General features: G+C 50.3%; 2 protein-coding genes across 2 annotated transcripts; both read left to right on the forward strand.

Moving 5' to 3' along the window:
• Positions 1–2,021: 2,021 nt before the first annotated feature.
• LOC120682419 (ACT domain-containing protein ACR6-like) lies at positions 2,022–4,688 on the forward strand. Its single transcript, XM_039964331.1, has 4 exons — positions 2,022–2,367; positions 2,873–3,033; positions 3,145–3,212; positions 3,321–4,688. The coding sequence occupies exons 1-4, from the start codon at positions 2,285–2,287 to the stop codon at positions 4,398–4,400; spliced, it is 1,392 nt and encodes a 463-aa protein (XP_039820265.1). The 5' UTR covers positions 2,022–2,284; the 3' UTR covers positions 4,401–4,688.
• Positions 4,689–8,536: 3,848 nt separating this feature from the next.
• Positions 8,537–9,506, forward strand: LOC120682529. The gene has a single exon (XM_039964485.1). It carries the CDS (start codon positions 8,727–8,729, stop codon positions 9,165–9,167), a length of 441 nt encoding a protein of 146 aa, XP_039820419.1. The 5' UTR covers positions 8,537–8,726; the 3' UTR covers positions 9,168–9,506.
• Positions 9,507–17,692: the final 8,186 nt, after the last annotated feature.

A 17,692-nucleotide genomic window follows, 5' to 3' on the forward strand; every position in this document is an offset into this window, starting at 1 on the left:
GTGTGTGGAAGGTGGCCGCCCAAGCTAATCCTCCTTCAGCAAAGACTCGAGAAAAATAAAGGATATGGGCAATTGGAATGGCTTTTGGGTTTTATGAAAAGCCAGGGAGGATGAGAGTGGCTAGGGTTTCTTTGAAATTGATCCAGGAAAAACATGTGGCTATGGTTGTATGAACCACGTCTTGACGAAAACTCGTACTAGTTTGGAAATCTTCGTGTTGGTATCAAAACATGTACTTAAATATTTACATGTTCGATCTATATTAATTAATTAGTACAATCAATATTTCTAATGGCCTAACTTTGCAATCATCATTAGTTTTAGTTTTTCGTACGTGGATATTGTGAGAGGCCCTAGCTGTGTCTTTGGACTTTGGATGATCCAAAGTTTGCAACAAGCATGGCCCATTAGGCTATTTCTTGTGATTTTGGTGATCGAGTGACAACGTAATCAATGAGACTAACAAATTTGTGAGATCAAGTTTGTAGGATTTTTAGGTTCCATGGATGAACTCATATGTGTCCAATTCACTATCGAGATGTTGAAGCCATAGTTAAAAAGTAGAGAGGATATATTCGAGGTGTCCAAATGACAGCCGTGGCGAGTTAGACAAGAACAAGAAAAATCATAAGCACCGGTAAACCGATGACCATGCACAGGTTAAACTGGCAATCAATCATCGGTGAAATGTACTGTGCAATGCTTGACGAAGTGAAGAAACTCTTAATCACCGGTTAAACCGATGGTGCCAAGATAAAGCATCAGTCTATTCACAGTGCTATTGTCCAGAGAGCCTGTCAAGGGTGCAGCAGCGTAGTCTTCAGCACCGGTTGAACCAACGGTGCATCGAAGCAAGATATCGGTGTAATGACACGTCAAGATGAGATGAAAACTTGAAGACCAGTTAAACCGACACAAAGGCATCGGTTTAACCAATGGCTACTGAATTAGTGTGGTAGCGTGTTAGGAAGGCCAACGGGCTAATTTGAAGCCATTAGTGACCGGTTGAACCGACGCATAGCACTGGTTAAACCGATGCCTACGTAGAAAAGTGCATAATGGCTACAAATGGCTACTCCGTGTTGGTGGCCTATATATATACCTCACCCCGGCCATTTTGTACTTGCTGGAGCAAAGAAGATCGCCATACACACCAGAGAAGTTCTCCAAGCCAACCAAAGAGCTACTTGATCTTTGGTCTTAGCTGTGATAGGCCCTAGCTGTGTCTTTGGTCTTTGGATGATTCAAAGTTCTTTAACAAAGGGTAGTCAAAATAAGTTTTGAAGATTGCCGAAATCCCGGATTAAGGAATTTGCGTACCTACCAGGCGTTGGGGAGGGTGGGGAGCCACCCTCATCATTTCTTCATTTTATTCATGATTGAAATGCTAAGAAGACATTAATCAATGAGTTGCACCGTACCGTTTTGTGTTGGAGCATCACTGTAGGAAAATAACGGCCTCACCAGCCACCAATCACCAGCTAACCATAATGACACGTGGAATGATGTATTTTCAGCGACATTTTCCAAGAGAACGTCTCAGTTACCTAATTACGAGTTTTTTCTTAATCCTGCAGATTGTTGGATCACTGGAGTACTAGACTGATCAATCTTCTACTCTTTTTTTTTATGAGAACGTGGATTCATCTACTCTTTATAGAGTTAAAACTTCACAAGTTATATAAAAACGAATAACAAGTTTTCTTTTGCAAATTCGGATGAATAAACAGTCGAGCAATGAAATTTACAAAACATTCTGCAAAAAGAATAAGATAGAGAAGTTCGTCAGGAGTCATATCCACTGATCTTGTAAACCATTGTACATCATGGGAGCTACTATCACTGGGATGTAAGTAGAACTACTACTAGGCACTAGCTATGTAAAAAGAATGGAGAAAGGTCTGAGAGAGCAAGTAGCGTCTAAAATATCTTTGCACTTTAGATCCTGACAGGTACCGCCTCCGAATTGTTTTTTCCATTTAAAGAAGTCGCAAATTCAGCAAATGAAACACGAGGGGCAACAGCAAGGACATAAAAAATTTATCGGAAAAATAGAGGGGATCATCAGGTGAAGCAACGCAAACACCTAGCAGCATCGTGACTGATATATATAGCGAGCTACCCGGCTAGACACGCAGAGGAGCGCATCAGTCCCAGAGCAGAATTGTCCCTGCCAGGCCGGCACAACGAACTTGAGAAAGGGAGCAGGAGCTCAGCTCTTGCCTGCGCCGTGACCACTTCTTGCCTGCGTATCTGAAGCTGTTGATGCGAGGGCGCCATCTCCATGGCTCTCATGGCGGCGGCGGCGGCGAGGATGGACGATCACGACGAGTACGCCAAGCTCGTCCGGGGGATGAACCCGCCCAGGTGATCGATCGAGAATCGGTTTTCTGCCTTTTGTTTTTCATTTCTTCAACTTTTTTCTCCTTTTGCTTCTCTGGGTTCAAGAATTTTCATTTTAGAAATATAAAAGAAAGGCTCTCGGACTTGACTATGCCAGCTTCCATCAGCTCCTTGTGTTATCCGGTTCTTGTTTAAGCCTTCTTGTGCTATGCAGTTCTTGTTTAAACCGCTGTTTCTTGTCCGGTAATCCTAGCTTTTCCCCCAAGATTTCAATTTTACAAGAAAATTTTTGTAATCGATTTCGTTCAATCCGTTTGCTTCTTGGTATGCTCAAACCTTGAAGAACAGAGAAGCATGGTCCTCTGTTCTTGCTCTCTTCCATCCTTGCTCTGTTCTGGACATTAAAGAACAGAGGAGATAGGATTTAAACCTTCCTTTTCTTTCTTCCGCCTCCTTTCCTTTTGTTCTGTTTTGTTGCTTGGATTTCTCTGTTCATTGATTACTGACATGTGCCGTGCAAAATTAACAGGGTCGTGATCGATAACGATGCCTCCGACGACGCGACGGTGATCCGGGTGGACAGCGTGAACAGCCACGGCACGCTGCTCGCCGTCGTCCAGGTCATCGCCGACCTCAACCTCGTCATCCGCAAGGCATACTTCTCCTCCGACGGCAGCTGGTTCATGGACGGTCGGTACCCAATCACCATGTTACTTTGTCACTCTGACGAATTCTGAATCTTCCTGTCTGAAACTGAAAAAAAAAAGAAAGTTGGATTCTAATTCCTTTCTAATCTTTCAGTGTTCAATGTCACCGACCGTGATGGCAACAAGGTAGTTGACGCCTCAACCATCTCCTACATCCAGAAGGTAATCAATCCTCTGGTTCGTCCACTGAATTTCGCATGTTCTCGGATGATGTTTCTTTTTCTTGGGTTTGATTCTGAATTCTGATCGAGTTGCGTTGCTGCCGGGCAGACGCTGGAGGCGGACGACTGGTACTACCCGGAGGCGCGCAACACGGTGGGCATCGTGCCGTCGGAGGAGTACACCTCCATCGAGCTCACGGGCACCGACCGGCCGGGCCTGCTCTCCGAGGTGTGCGCGGTGCTCGTCGTCATGGGCTGCGCCGTCCAGAGCGCCGAGCTGTGGACGCACAACACGCGCATCGCGGCCGTCGTGCACGTCACGGACGCCGAGTCCGGCGGCGCCATCGAGGACGCCGGCCGCATCGCCGACATCAGCGCGCGCCTCGGCAACCTGCTGCGCGGGCAGAGCGACGTGCGCGCCGGCGGCGGCGCGGGCAGCCAGGCGCAGCACAAGGAGCGGCGGCTGCACCAGATGATGTTCGACGACCGGGGAGGGCACGCCGCGGCCGACGCCGACGCCGACGCCGCCGGACGGGCGCGGACGGAGGTGTCCGTGACGGCGTGCGAGGAGCGCGGGTACACGGCCGTGGTGGTGCGGTGCCGCGACCGGCCCAAGCTGCTGTTCGACACCGTGTGCACCATCACGGACATGGAGTACGTGGTGCACCACGGCACCGTGAGCGCGGAGCCCGGCGGCGGCGCGTACCAGGAGTACTACATCCGGCACGTCGACGGGCACGCCGTCCGGTGCGAGGCCGACCGGCGGCGGCTGGTGCGGTGCCTGGAGGCCGCCATCGAGCGGCGCACCGCCGAGGGCCTGGAGCTGGAGGTGCGCACGGGGGACCGCGCCGGCCTGCTCTCCGACATCACCCGCATCTTCCGGGAGAACGGGCTCACCATCCGGCGCGCCGAGATCTCGTCCTCCGGCGGCGAGGCCGTGGACACGTTCTACCTGTCGGACCCGCAGGGCCACCCCGTGGAGGCCAAGACCATCGAGGCCATCCGCGCGCAGATCGGCGAGGCCACGCTGAGGGTGAAGAACAACCCGTTCGCCGCCGGGGACGACGCGGCGAGGAAGGACGCCGGCGACGCTGGCGCCGGCGCCGGCACGACGGCGTTCATCTTCGGGAACCTGTTCAAGTTCTACCGGCCGTTCCAGAGCTTCAGCCTCGTTAAGCTCTACTCGTAAACCACTTGGTTGATTTCTCAATCACAGGTTCTGTACATAGATTTCGGTAGATTATTGGTCGTTCAGACATCACTGTAAATATAGTCATGGTCAGTTATGGGTGTAGATTAAGATTCAGAAAGTAGAGAATTTGGGGAGAGAATATTGGCTGAGCTCCCAAAAGATTTGTATTTTGTAGCTGATAGGAAGCAAGCAAAGCAAATGGTATACTGTGTATGACTCTGTAAATACTCGTCACGTACAGCAGGAGTAAATACAAGGAGAAAAAAAGAAGATATTTGAATGCAATCGGAGTTGTGTGTGTTTGTGCCTGGAACTGGAATGCAGGATACAGCAGTGCTAAAAGTATCTGCACAAAGCACAATCAAGTGGGATCTGCAGCAGCATGGAACTTTTCGTTCAGACTGGATGGCTGCTTGATTGAGTTCACCAAACTATCTCAGAGTCTGATGACGCATGTGGGATTATCGAAGTTACTAGTTAGCTGGAGAAGCCGGAGCCCGTATCACGATCTAAGCAGTGGCTGTGCCACATGAAGAGAGGTTGGCTGGTAGCTGATGGGCACCCACAGTTCACTTCTTCCAGGTGCCACATGGTGACGTGAACATACAACACTTGCTAATTCGCCATTGGTCGAGTTTTGAGAGAGACTGAGAGCAAGGTTAATAATTTAGCCAACTGCTAGCCGTAAGGATTTTTTAGCCTACCTCTCAGCCTATTTGTATAGTGGTTTAGTCCTTCATCATTAATACATGGCCCACTTGTCTCTCTCACAAGATTTCTTAGTTCTTGTGTCAAAGTCGGCTACAGTCCACTTCCACTCTCTCCTCTCCTCTCTACTCTACCTCATCATTCAGCATGTTTACAGTCTGTTATAATACTTGATGTGAGAGGAGGTCACTGAACTTTAAGGTTAGATGGCCGTACTACATTGAAGAACAGTGATCGGCTTGGCCCAGATTTCATCAGCAGAGGAGTGGAGTCACATAGCTCCGGGCTTTCTGGGCCGGACAGGTTTCACATAAACGGGCTTATTTTGTTCTAGATGCCTGGCTACAACCCACAATCGATCTTTTTGCAGAAACTACATCAAATATTTTAATTGCAGATCTTGGGACCATATTTTAGCAGCCTGAGTGTATCTCCAAAACCCCCCAGGTTTCTCTCTTTTACATTGGAAGGATTCTTTTGCTAACTAGTTCCAGAATTGGGTAGTACTAGCCTATCAACCCGTGCTCCCGCACGGGCTAATTAAAATTAATATAAGAATTTTCTTTTCAAAAAAATTAATATAAAAATAAGATCAATAATTATAATTATGTATCTCAAACTCTTTTTCATCAATTAAATATTCTAACACATACTCTAAAATATATATTTATCATTATTAGTTACAATAGATTTCATTTTGCATCCCACCTCCACATATATTCAATATATATATTTAGTTGAACTATTTGTTTGTGAATTGGTAGTCTTATCTTTTCCATCATACATAAATACATGGTGACACATCGTGGGTAGTATTTTTATATAAACAATAATATTAGTAATGATAAAAATTGTAATTTAGATTTTTATATTGATACTTTAATATATTATTATAATTATATAATTTAAATTCATATTTAGTAGTAATTTAACTTCTAATAATGATATAATTGAATAATTTATATGCAAATTTAGGAGGCTATTTGTATTATAATGGCATGGGTGGGTAATTTTCACAAAGATTAGGGTGTTACTTTAGATTTTTTAATAATGGCATAGGTGGGTAATTTAGATAAATGTTTAGGGGTTACTTTAATATATTTCAATAATGATAGAGGTGGGTAATTTATAAGGAAAGATAACACATCCGATGGCAATTATAATTAGTGTTGTTAGATTGATTGCTAGATGTTTCTAATTTTTGTGAGAATTTATAGAATTTCTTTATTTTTTTAGAGTGTCCACATAGGATTCTAGGTGGCTTCATATGGAGACTTCAAAGGAGCCTCCAATTAGTAATAGTAAGATTGATTTCTCTAAGGGGTCGTTCGGATCATCTCATTTTGGAGAAATTAAAATCTATTCAATAAATTAGACTATTTGGTTTAGAATTTTGGCATTCCACCGCTTTCCAATCATTTTCCAAAGTTTAGATATAAACCTACCCTACATTCATAGGGTAGAAGATGAAAATTGATGGAGTTTCATGGGATGACATAGTAAGAAGAGAGGAGACTAGGTAACTGTGCCTGATGGGTTTCATGGTAATCAAATTCTCCTCACATCCCATGAAACTCCATCATTTTCTCTTTATCATATCAGCAAAATTGATGATATTTAATATCATGAAATCCTCCATAAAACCTCATTGAGACTGACCTAAGATATCAGTGGAGGACTAGCAGCAGCCGCCCACTACCCACGAAGAAGCGAACTCGTAAACTACAAGTCTCGCCGGCAAGATAAATCTCAATGAGAGTATCATAGAACTATGATTAGCATTAAATTTGCTGACATGATAAAATTATTATAAAACTTTCCCAATAGAGGTTTCATGAGAGTTTCATGCACATTAAATGGGGTGCCATGCCGCCATTTTAGATGATATGGCACTAGATTAATGAAGAGAGAGATGAAATGAGTTTCATCTAGATGAAACTATATATGCACTATAGCCAACTCTTGATGAGTCTTAGACTTAAATGTGGTGAGAGCCTATGAAATAGTACACATGAAAACAATGTATTGTGGAGTGAGTTTCATCTACAATTTCATTTGTGTTTTATTGATGTGGCACTCTTAGAAATATAAAATGAAACCACCCACTGGAATTATCTTAAAGAGAGAAGTTGTGTTACGGGATGTGCGAGGAATGTCATCCCTGTAACACTTCTCCAGTTTTATTATCTAGTTTAGGTCTCACTAACCTACGCTCTCATAATTATTACGCCGTTCAGGGATCTTACCATTTACCGTAGTACGCATGCTTAGAGGAGTCGTTCCCATGCCCACCTGATCGCTGCGTTGCGCCGCCGCCTCCGGCCGCAATCTGCACTGCAGGCACCCCATGTGCCACCGCGGAGCTAGTCTGGCATAGCTGCAACCTGCATGCAAGCTGCCTGCCGATCGATCCGGCGCGGTGTGGACGCGAGCTCACATGCGCTGCGTGAGTCCCACAGCCCGCAGCTGCGGCATGCGGGCCACACGCACGCCATATCCATCGATCCACATCCACGGCCGTTGTCGTGCTCGTGTCGCCACCGGACGGCCCGCCCCCCTGGACCATGGGCTCACTCTCACGCCCATGCCCATGCCGCCCGCCGAACACCTGCGTTGTGCCTGTAACGGCCTGGTCCGGGATAACGGCTAAGATTTACTCTACACGTTGAGTAAATCACACTGCTAAATAACTTTTTTATGTTTTTGTCCTTACTTCACGCAAAAAATTCAAACCGGAGTTACTAGCTTCGCAGATATCGGCTATTTAAGCTTGTTCAATTTCCTCTCTGCTTCCAGTCTGGGACTAAAGCAGAGCTGTGACGCGGCACTACAGTAGCCGTGCGCTATAGTAATCCGCGCGGCCCATCAGCTCGTGGGCCGTGACAATCTCTCCCGTTAGGATTTGACGTCTTCATCGAACCAGCTTACTCATTAAGAGCACAAGCTTAGGATCGACTTTCCTGATCACGTCCGTACATACAGTACCGGCGCATGTGCCATACCGTGACCACACATGGCCCACGCGTCATGCGCATCATACCCGCGCATCTGCGCCCGTACGCGCCCGTGACACAGCGAAAGTTGGCTTTGATACCCCATGTAACCACCCGGCCCGAGATAACGGCTAAGATCTACTCTAAACGTTCAGTAAACCACACCTGCTAAATAACTCTCTTGCGCTTTCGTCCTCGCTTCATGTAAAAAGTTCGAACCGGGTGGGGCTGGTGAGCCCGAGTGGCTCCTGGAGCCAGCCCCCAGGCCGGCGACCGGGGTTTGATCCCCCGCGTTGGCACCGGGGAGGCCCTCTGTTACCTCTCTTACTGAAAAAAAAATTTCGAACCGGAGTTACTAGCTTCCCAAAGACCGGTTATTTAAACTGGTTCCAGCCTGAACGAAAGCAGAGCTGCGCCGCGGGCTACAGTAGCCATATGCTACAGTAAGCCGCGCAGCCCATCAACCCGTGGGCCGTGACAGTCCCCGTCGCCAGCGACTCACCACGTTCACGCAGGCGCGCTTCATTTTCTTCGCTCTTCAGCGTGGAGATAAATAGCCGCAGCTAGCGCCTCCAATCTTCTCACACTGCCTGCAGAAGCAGTCGGCGAGCTAGTCAGTGCCATGGCGAGACCACGAGCAGTGGCAGAGCCCCTCCGCTTCCTCTTCCTCCTCGCCTTCGCCGCCGGCGCCGCGGCCGCCACAGCAGACGCGCTGGCGCCCGCGGCGGCGAGGAGGCCGCCCGCGGCGACGGCGGCGGGGTGCCGGCGCGGGGAGCTAGTGGTGCGGCAGCGCGCGACGGGGCGCACGGTGGAGGGGAAGCCCGAGTACGCGGTGGAGGTGCGGAACGCGTGCCGGTGCGCGCAGTCCCGGGTGGTGCTCCGCTGCTACGGGCTGAGCAGCGTGGAGGCCGTGGACCCGCGCGCCATCCGCGCCGTGGACGGCGAGCGCTGCCTGCTCCGCGGCGGGCGCGCGCTGGCGCCCCGCGGCGGCGCCGTGCGCTTCACCTACGCGTGGATGACGCCGCAGGACTTCCCGCTCGTCAGCTCCACGCCGCACTGCTAACAGTGCTAGCTAGCCTACTAGCTAGCTAGCTAGCTGCACACCCATCCCAATTCTCATCTGGATGAGCTCCTCCCATAGCTTCCTACTGATTCAGCAAGCAAGATCAGCTGATGACCGATCGATCGATTGAGTTGCAAGTATAATTAAACGACCTTGATTAGTTGATAGGTTCATTTGTGGCAAGCTTTGTTTAGACTTGGAGAGTGATTTGGTTCCATTATGGGTTTGTACTGCCTGTTGTTAACCTTGCGTTATAAGTGTGCTTTTTGTGCTATCTCTGGCTCATAATTTTGTGACTCTCGAGAGGAGAAGAAAATGACTTTTTAGGTGGATTGGATTGAATCGAATTGAATACTACTCCCTCCGTTACAAAATGTAGATCATTTTAGCTTTTCTAGATTTATAGTGTTTATTATGCATTTAAATATAACATATGTCTAGATACATAACAAAATATATAAATATAGAAAAGTCAAAATGACCTACATTTTTAAACGGAGAGAGTACGCAGAGCCACGAGAGCAATGGGCAATCCGAAGCATGCTAGGGAGGCAGGCGACGGACACGCCGCGGCACGCGCCACCTTTCATCATGTGGCCTGTCCTGTGCGCCACCGCTCACCATGTCCGTCCCTACACCCGGCCTCGCTCTCCACCTTTTGTCAACTCTATTAGGGCACCCGCAACAATAAAGATAGAGTGCTCTCTATAACAGCATCCACGTAGAATTTTAGTGAGTACTATAGGTTACCTGTCCAGTGCAGCAGCTACAGCACAAATTTCAATATCACGTGGAATCCACAGTATTTCTTTAAATTCATTTGAGCCATCTGCTTCCGTTTTGCGTGGGTGAACTGCGCAGGTGGGGTCCATTTGATGTGGAACCACGCGCTATCGACGTTCGCTGCATGTAGCGACGATTTCTCTCTCCGTTTAATATATTATTCCCAAAAGTTGACCTGGCTTCGTTACAGAGAGGTCATATCGACCCGTTAGCCATGCCCTTAGAGCAAATATTAACCCTACTAGCTGCTCATATTTACGATATTTACGTGGAGAAGAGAGAATTGAACAGCGAGAATAAAACGACATCTGGTTACGCGCCCGCTTCCGCCGGCTAAATGGAGCTACGCTTCTTTTTTTTTGAAAAAAATGGAGCTACGCTTCCAACCATTGGCTGAGCAACTAGCATTGCAATTAATAGCAGTGGGACCCGCTACAGTTGGAAGCGCTTTTCCACATGCCGCTGGCGACCAATCGGCGCGACCATGGCAGTGTTGGTTGGCCCCTCAAAATTTTTTCTTGAAAAGTTTTGGATCTTTTCATCATTAATTAGAAATATTAAATGAAGTCTAATTACAAAATCAACTCTATAGCTATAGTACTGTAGCAGTACTGTATCTAATGAGATATTTGACCGAATGATTAGAGGGCGATTAGGCGCGGTTACTGTAGCATCACTGTAGCCAATCATGGTGGAACTTGGCTCATTAGATTCGTCTCGAAAAATTATACCCATCCATGAAAAGATTTTGCAAATAAACTTCGTTTAGTACTTCATGCATATATTCGTCTTTTTGTGTAAAATTTTACCAAACATGGTCCATAAAACTTGCCCTTATTTCTCTCTCGACTCTCGAGATTGAAAGAGGGAGAGCTTTGCCGGTGGCCGTCTCTTTGCTTGTGGGCTCTCGTAGGATCAACATGCATGACTATCATTAGCTCTGGCCCGTCGTGTGCTCGAGCCTACCGCCTGGGCCCCGCAGGTCTGTAGCATGTAGGATCAACGCCCACAAGCGGCTAAGAGCAAGTATTATGACTGGCATTGAGCCGGCTGAGAGCTTACATAGCAGAAAGAGAAAGTAGGAGAGAGATTAAGGCGGCGGCTCACGAAGCACCCGCTCCCAGCCGGCGGATAGACAAAACACAACATCCATTGGCTAGCAACTGCCGGTGAGCATTAAAATCCTATGGCCCCGCCACCACACCGCGCTGCTTGCAGCCGGGTGCCGGCGAAACCACTATCTTTGCTCTAAGGCAAGCAAATAGGGTATATAAGGCCTTCTCTAGTGATGGGTGGAAACCGCACCCTGGAAATGAGGTGTCAGGCTCCAACTGCACCCACCCCACTGGAGCAAAATGCACCCTATGCTTCAGATAGGAATCGAAGCCCAAATAGGGTTCGATGCATACTAATTAAACAAATATATATATACAGTGATATGTACGTGCAGGTGCCCGAATTGTTCTTTGGAAACGAGCAAAAGTAATCTTTTTATTTACTATGGGCCCATACGAAGGTGCGGACGAGTGGAGAAGGAAGAGGTAAATCGCACCCAAGGTGCGGACGAGTGGAGAAGGAAGAGGTAAATCGCACCCATCATCTTTGGCACTGCTTCCATGCCACTAATGGAACCCACCAGTACATAAGGCCTAATGTTGGAATGGAGCCCTCTTTTTGTTCTCTCTCCGGACGGAGGTAGAAAAAGCTAAGATGAATGGTAGAAACTAAGATGAACAGTAAAAGCAGTTTGGACGATGAACGGGCCGCCACACGGCCTGTATCTTAGCTGTTTTATTGCTCTAATAGACTCGACTCAACTCATACACAAGGATTACATAGCCCTTATTGGATACTCTAACTTGGTTAGAAGTTAGAGTTAGTTTCTAGCTCTAGACTAACCCTGAACTAATTCTAACCCAAGTGGTGTTTGGATGAAAGGGTTAGAGTTAGATTAAAGGCACTTTTTCAATTATTTGCCTCCTTTAAACTTTCTTTGCAACCGGATCTGTTGTGGCAAGTTTTTGTGGTGGCGGACTTGGAGGCCGCGATGCTTGTGGGCCGGCGCTCGGAGGAGTGCCGCTTGGACAACCCGCCGGCGCTCGGAGGAGCAGCACTTGGACGGCGGACGGCCAATGCGGGGGCGGACGCCTGGAGCCGGCGTGACGTGGGGCCTCGTTGCCGGCACCGGAGGTAGACCTCGCCGACCCGGGCTCGCTGCGGTGTGCCGCGTGCGGCTGCCACCACCGGGTCCCCGAGGCGGCGCCCCTCCTCGCGCTACCCCCCTCCACCGCCGCTGCCGCAGCCGCCCGCCGTGGCGAGGAGGCGCCCAAGGACCACCTGGCGGCCGCGCGGAGGGGCGGTGAGGGGGAGGGGGCAGGGCGGCGCTCGGAGGAGGGGCGGAGAGGGAGGGCGCGGAGGGGCGACGCTACGCCCCTAGATCGGGATTGGGCTCGAAGGCGGGCGTCGCTGCAGGCCTCCGCCAGCGGCTCGGTGACGGCGAGCACCACCGCCCGCGTGGGGCAGACGGCGAGAAGGGAGCGGGCTCGGGGAGGGGCGTCGAGGGGGGGGGGGGCTGGCGGAGCACACGGACGGGTGAGGCTGCCGCAGAATGATCCGAAGAGGGGAGAGAAAGAAGGGAAAAGGTGGGGCCACTCCAATCTTACCCAAATAAGCACCCCTTGGAGGGGATAGTTTTTTGGGGTGGGTTAGATGCATCTAACCCAATCTAACCCACCCTGTTTGGATATTTTTGGGTTAGATGACCCCAATCTAACCCAATCTAACTCTAACCCATGGATCCAAACAGGGCCATAGCCTCCCAGAGACACAGCGCCCATGCAACCCACTCCTCAATCTTCTCGCGCACGAACGCGTGTGTAAGGAAAATGGCCCCATTAGGTCATTGTTTTGTGATTTTGGTGATTGAGTAACAACGCAATCAATGGGACTAATGAGTTTGTCAAGTGAATATTAATAGATCCCAGGGATGAAGCAAAAAGGCCAAGCAAAACAAAACACGAAGAAAGAACTCAAAGAAAGGTTAAAATGGACGAGTTCAGCAGAAAACAGTGGCACTGGATGCACTGGTGACACTGCACCGGTCTATCCGGTTGGCAGCGGATACACCGGTGCCATACCACCGGTGCATTGGGCCATGCAATGCCCAGGCCATGTGAAGAGAAGCAAGTGTCACCGGATGCACCGGTGATGTCAAGTGGGAGCATCGGTGCAACCACCATGCTATCACTCAGAGAGCATGTCAAGTTGCCAGCAAGCAAGCCTTCAGGACCGGATACACCGGTGCCCCACCGGAGTGAAGCACCGGTTCAATATCAAGGAGGTTGAGGAGAAAATGTTCAGAACCGGTTGAACCGGTGCACCACCCGTGCAACTGACCGGTCTATCCGGTGGTCTGTCAGAAGGCCCAACGGCTAAGTCAGAGCCGTGAGTGACCGGATACACCGGTGCCCTACCACCGGTCTATCCGGTGCTTTACGCAGGAAAGCCCCAACGACTCTTAACGGCTTCATGGACTTGGTGGGCTATATATATGCCATCCCCTGGGCATTTCAAGGTTGCTGGAGTTACTACATGTCTCAAACACACCCAAGAACATCTCCAAGCCATCCAAGTGCTTATTGATCAAATCTTTAGTCCTTAGCACACATTTGAGAGTGTTAGTGCTAGGTTAGCTCTTTAGAGAGTGAACAAGTAAGGATTTGTGCCTTTGTGCTCTGGTTCTTCAGTGAACCAAAAGAAGATTTCGGTGCGCCGGCACATTGGAGCATTGGTGGCTCGCCGGCACGTCATCGACCCTCCGACTTGGTGTGGAGTGGCGATGACATCCTTGTACGGGGGACATGGAGACCCCCATCCTTTGTGGAGAAGCTCCTTAGTGGATATCGGGATCAAAGTGACCGTGGTTGAGTCCGCGGAAGCGACTTGATTTCCGAGAAGCGATACTCTTAGTGAGTGCTTCAACAACATGGATGTAGGTGTGCCTTTGTGGCTAAACCGAACCATGGGATAAACACCCGCGTCAAGAGTTTGCTTCCCTCTATCCCGCTCTTTAAGCTTCTGTATTTCATAGTAGCAATTTTTGTTTGCCTTTACTTTCATAGAGTAGTTTCTTGATAGGAAAGGCTATAGGTTGCTAAACTCTTTTGGGATAGGGGTTTCACACTAGAACAATTTTAGTTGCACATATAGATAGCAAGTTTTAGTTTAATATTGTGCAATTTAGTTAGAGACATAGGTTAAGGTTTTAAGTTGCCTAATTCACCCCCTCCCCCTCTTAGGCTAGAGCACCCGATCCGGTCTTTCAGGGTGCTGGCGGCGACCCGTCCATCTCCACGCCCTGAGCGATGCACGCCCCGGGAGAACCGGTCTCCAGCTCCTCTGATCTCCAGAGCCTTGCACTCCTCCTCTTCCGCCGCTAGCTGCTACCACGCACACCCCTGCACAAACTCGCCAGAACATGCGCACGCCGTCCTGGCTGTACGCGACCTGTAATGCGTCCGCCGGCGTTCCGACTCGGACTCTGTCCATGGAGCGAACCAGAGCTTAAACTCGTGCACCAAAGGACGCTACTGACTCCCTAGACTTAACAGACTCGAGCACGAATGCCCCATGCAGACACACCGACGCACTCGATGCAGACATGACACGCACGCCACACATGCACGACACGAACATGCCACGGCAATGAACACCAAGGCGTGGTTTATTCCAACATATAAGGCCCAGTTTGGTTCAAGGAATTTGGTTCCATTAGATTTCGGTATGGCTTTCGCCAGTGACTCCACTGATTGCTTTAGCCCTTAGCGGCTTGCGCGATGCAACGAGGCACACCACTATAGGCCATTGCCGCGCCCTTGCTACTTGAGCCCTTAGTGATTCAGGCATGCAGCAAACCATCACTCCAGGCCTGCATCTGCAGGAGCCCCAGCACTGCCCTTCGCCCCCTTGCTCCTTGAGCCCTGTGGCAACTAGCCAGCTACCATGTCACTGAGCTAGGCCGACGGGCGGTGCATGCGTACGGAGCCATGGTTAGATGGCGTGTACTTACACACACTTGGGGGAGGCCGCGCGCCGCCGGAACCCAAAACGTACCTGCCACAGCCGCGTAGGCGCTGCCAGCAGGTGCCACATAGGCTTCTTTGCGCACACCATGGCAGGCTCCGCACCATGCCCAAGGGCCAGATCCAGCCGCCAAGGTGCCGGATCCGGCCACCTGGGCGACATGCAGGGCTGGGATAGCATGTCGGCCGCTGGCAGTAGTGAGATGTCCGAGGTATCCCGACGCTTTCATCATGAGTGGGGAGGGGGCATGTTGGGTATCAATATTAGGGATACCCAGAGCTAAAGGATTAATGGCTAAACAACTCGGTGAGTTTGGGGAACACGTATGCCGGGCTGTCCCGCCCGACCCTCACCCGGTGGGGAGGGGATTCCGTCTCGCCTGACCTCTGCGGGAACTCCGCCTCACCCAACCTTTGTGGAGAGGCGGAGGTATGCTTAGCCTCCATGAACTAGACGGCCATGACCCAACCCTTGATAGGGACCCACAGTGCCCCTATTATCCGCTGATCAGCAAGGGAGTCGATGGCGGGAGCGACATGACATCCACTGACAGTATAGTAAATAGTGGAGTGCATGACCCACGACGCCTACAGGGAGGTAGGCAGTAGGGTGAGGGTGTGTGCCGTTCGTACAAGAGGCCGCCACCTCCCCCGCTTCGCGGACTACGCGATGTGACCACCCTAGGCGCAGAGGAGGAGGGCGGCGACGACAGGCCTGATGGGGCCCTTGATGAGCGGGAGGCACGGCACCGGCTGGGGAGCCCCCGGATCGAGTGACATCAGGGAAGATCTCCCCAGCCTCAAGGCACGAGATCTCTTATTCTCTCTCTCTCTCTCTCTAAGCGGGTCATTCCCCTTGTCATATAAAAGGGAAAGGGCACACCCCTCACAAGGGGGTCTGGAGCTTGAACTCTCACACCCACCAGTAGACAGAGCACTCAGCCCTCAGCAACAGCAGGGGACTGAGAGCAAGAACACACACGAGCACTCCACACCAGAGACTGGGGAGCCCTTCCCTCTCTCGACCATTTGTACCCCCTACTACAAACCGATGCAAGATACACGAGCATCAACGAACTGGACGTAAGGACATTCTGCCCGAACTAGTATAAACCCTTGTATCCTCCCTGCATACCATCCGCACCAAACACGCAATCCACGAGAATCACTAGCTAGTGGTAAAAAAACACCAACAGTTGGCCCGCCAGGTAGGGGACTTTTGCATGTTTCGTTTGTTTCCTCTAGGTTGCGGACGACCAAGGATGCCGGAGCATGGGTCCGGGGAGCACTTGTGCACTTCGGTGACCAGAACTTTATTACCAACATAGAGGGTGGATTGGAGCGAATCTACATTCCCATTCCTCCCGCCAACACGACCAGATCCAACCCCATCACCGAGTCCCCATGGGGTCTGCGGCTAGACACACTAGAGTCTCGCACCCCCGCGTGGGATCGGCATCCTGCCATCAACCGCAGGAGCGCAGAGCACCAACTTTACACTTTCCTGGGCACATGACCAGCCCAGGAGGATCTGCATCATGTCCTCCTCTCGTTCACCAACATCATGGCGCAACTCTTTGGAGGAGAACTGATCTCCCCAGAGACCCTCATGAGGGGTGCCCTGACAGCGTTCCCCATCGACCTACACAATGCAGCGTAGGTCGTGCAATGCCTCGTGGCATCGCGCGTTGCACCTGAGCTTGTAGACGTTGAGTTTGTGGGCATGACAGACCACGTGTCCGAGCCCATCTGTGACTTCCTTGCCGGCGTGTCGAAGAACACCTCCAATTCAAACCCTGGTGAGGCAAGCCAACAGATCCTGATGGGCCGTAAAGGTCTCCCCAGCTTCGCCCGGTGAGCCAGGCTCCTTCCGCGGCCAAACAGGAGGAGCGTGCCGGCAAGGCCGCGCCTGACCAATTTGGCAAGGGGGAGAACAAGAAGGGGCTCGAGGGCTTGCCCAATGCTGTTGCCAAGCACAATGGCAGACGAGTTCCCGGCATGAGCGCCCCTGACATTTTTTAGAAGAGGCTTGAGGGGTCGTGCCCAAACCATGCCATACCCGTCAAGCCCACCTACAGGGGTTGCCCCCTTTTGGGGTGGTTCATGGAAAATGGATAGAGGAAGCCGAGGTGGAAGAGGACTGAGCCTCCGACGTTGGGCTTGGGGAAAGAGGTGAATGACTTCCCCGAGTCCAATGAGTGTCTCATAGTTTTTGGCAGACCGGCGGCTTGCGAATCTAGGCGTAGGCAAAAGCGTTTTGTTGGTTTAGAACCATGTCTTTGCTTTGCTGAGTAAAGTAAATGGGAACAGTCAAAGACGAATGTTATCCATCATAGTACTCTTGGGGTTGATGGTACTACTCACTTGCATGAAATTCTGGAGGTGAGCCTTATCGCAGAACGTACTAGCTTGGATCATGTTCACCAGTCCAGACTTTAGCTCAAAGCCATCAGGGCCTTGGTCATTGTTCAGTCCAGTAGGAATGTGCCTGCTAGATGGGGCTGAGTACCGACGAAGAGTCTTACCAGCCATAGGTGATGAAGCTGAAGTGGATGAACTAGGATTCCAAGTGAGTCTTTTCTGAGGTGGGACGAGCATCTCACAATTGTCCCAATTCTTTCTAGATTCAGATTGAAGTTATGTGGTAGGTCGAAACCAGTC

This window comes from Panicum virgatum, chromosome 7N (genome assembly GCF_016808335.1).
Source record: "Panicum virgatum strain AP13 chromosome 7N, P.virgatum_v5, whole genome shotgun sequence".
In the NCBI taxonomy this organism is placed as follows: Eukaryota; Viridiplantae; Streptophyta; class Magnoliopsida; order Poales; family Poaceae; genus Panicum; species Panicum virgatum.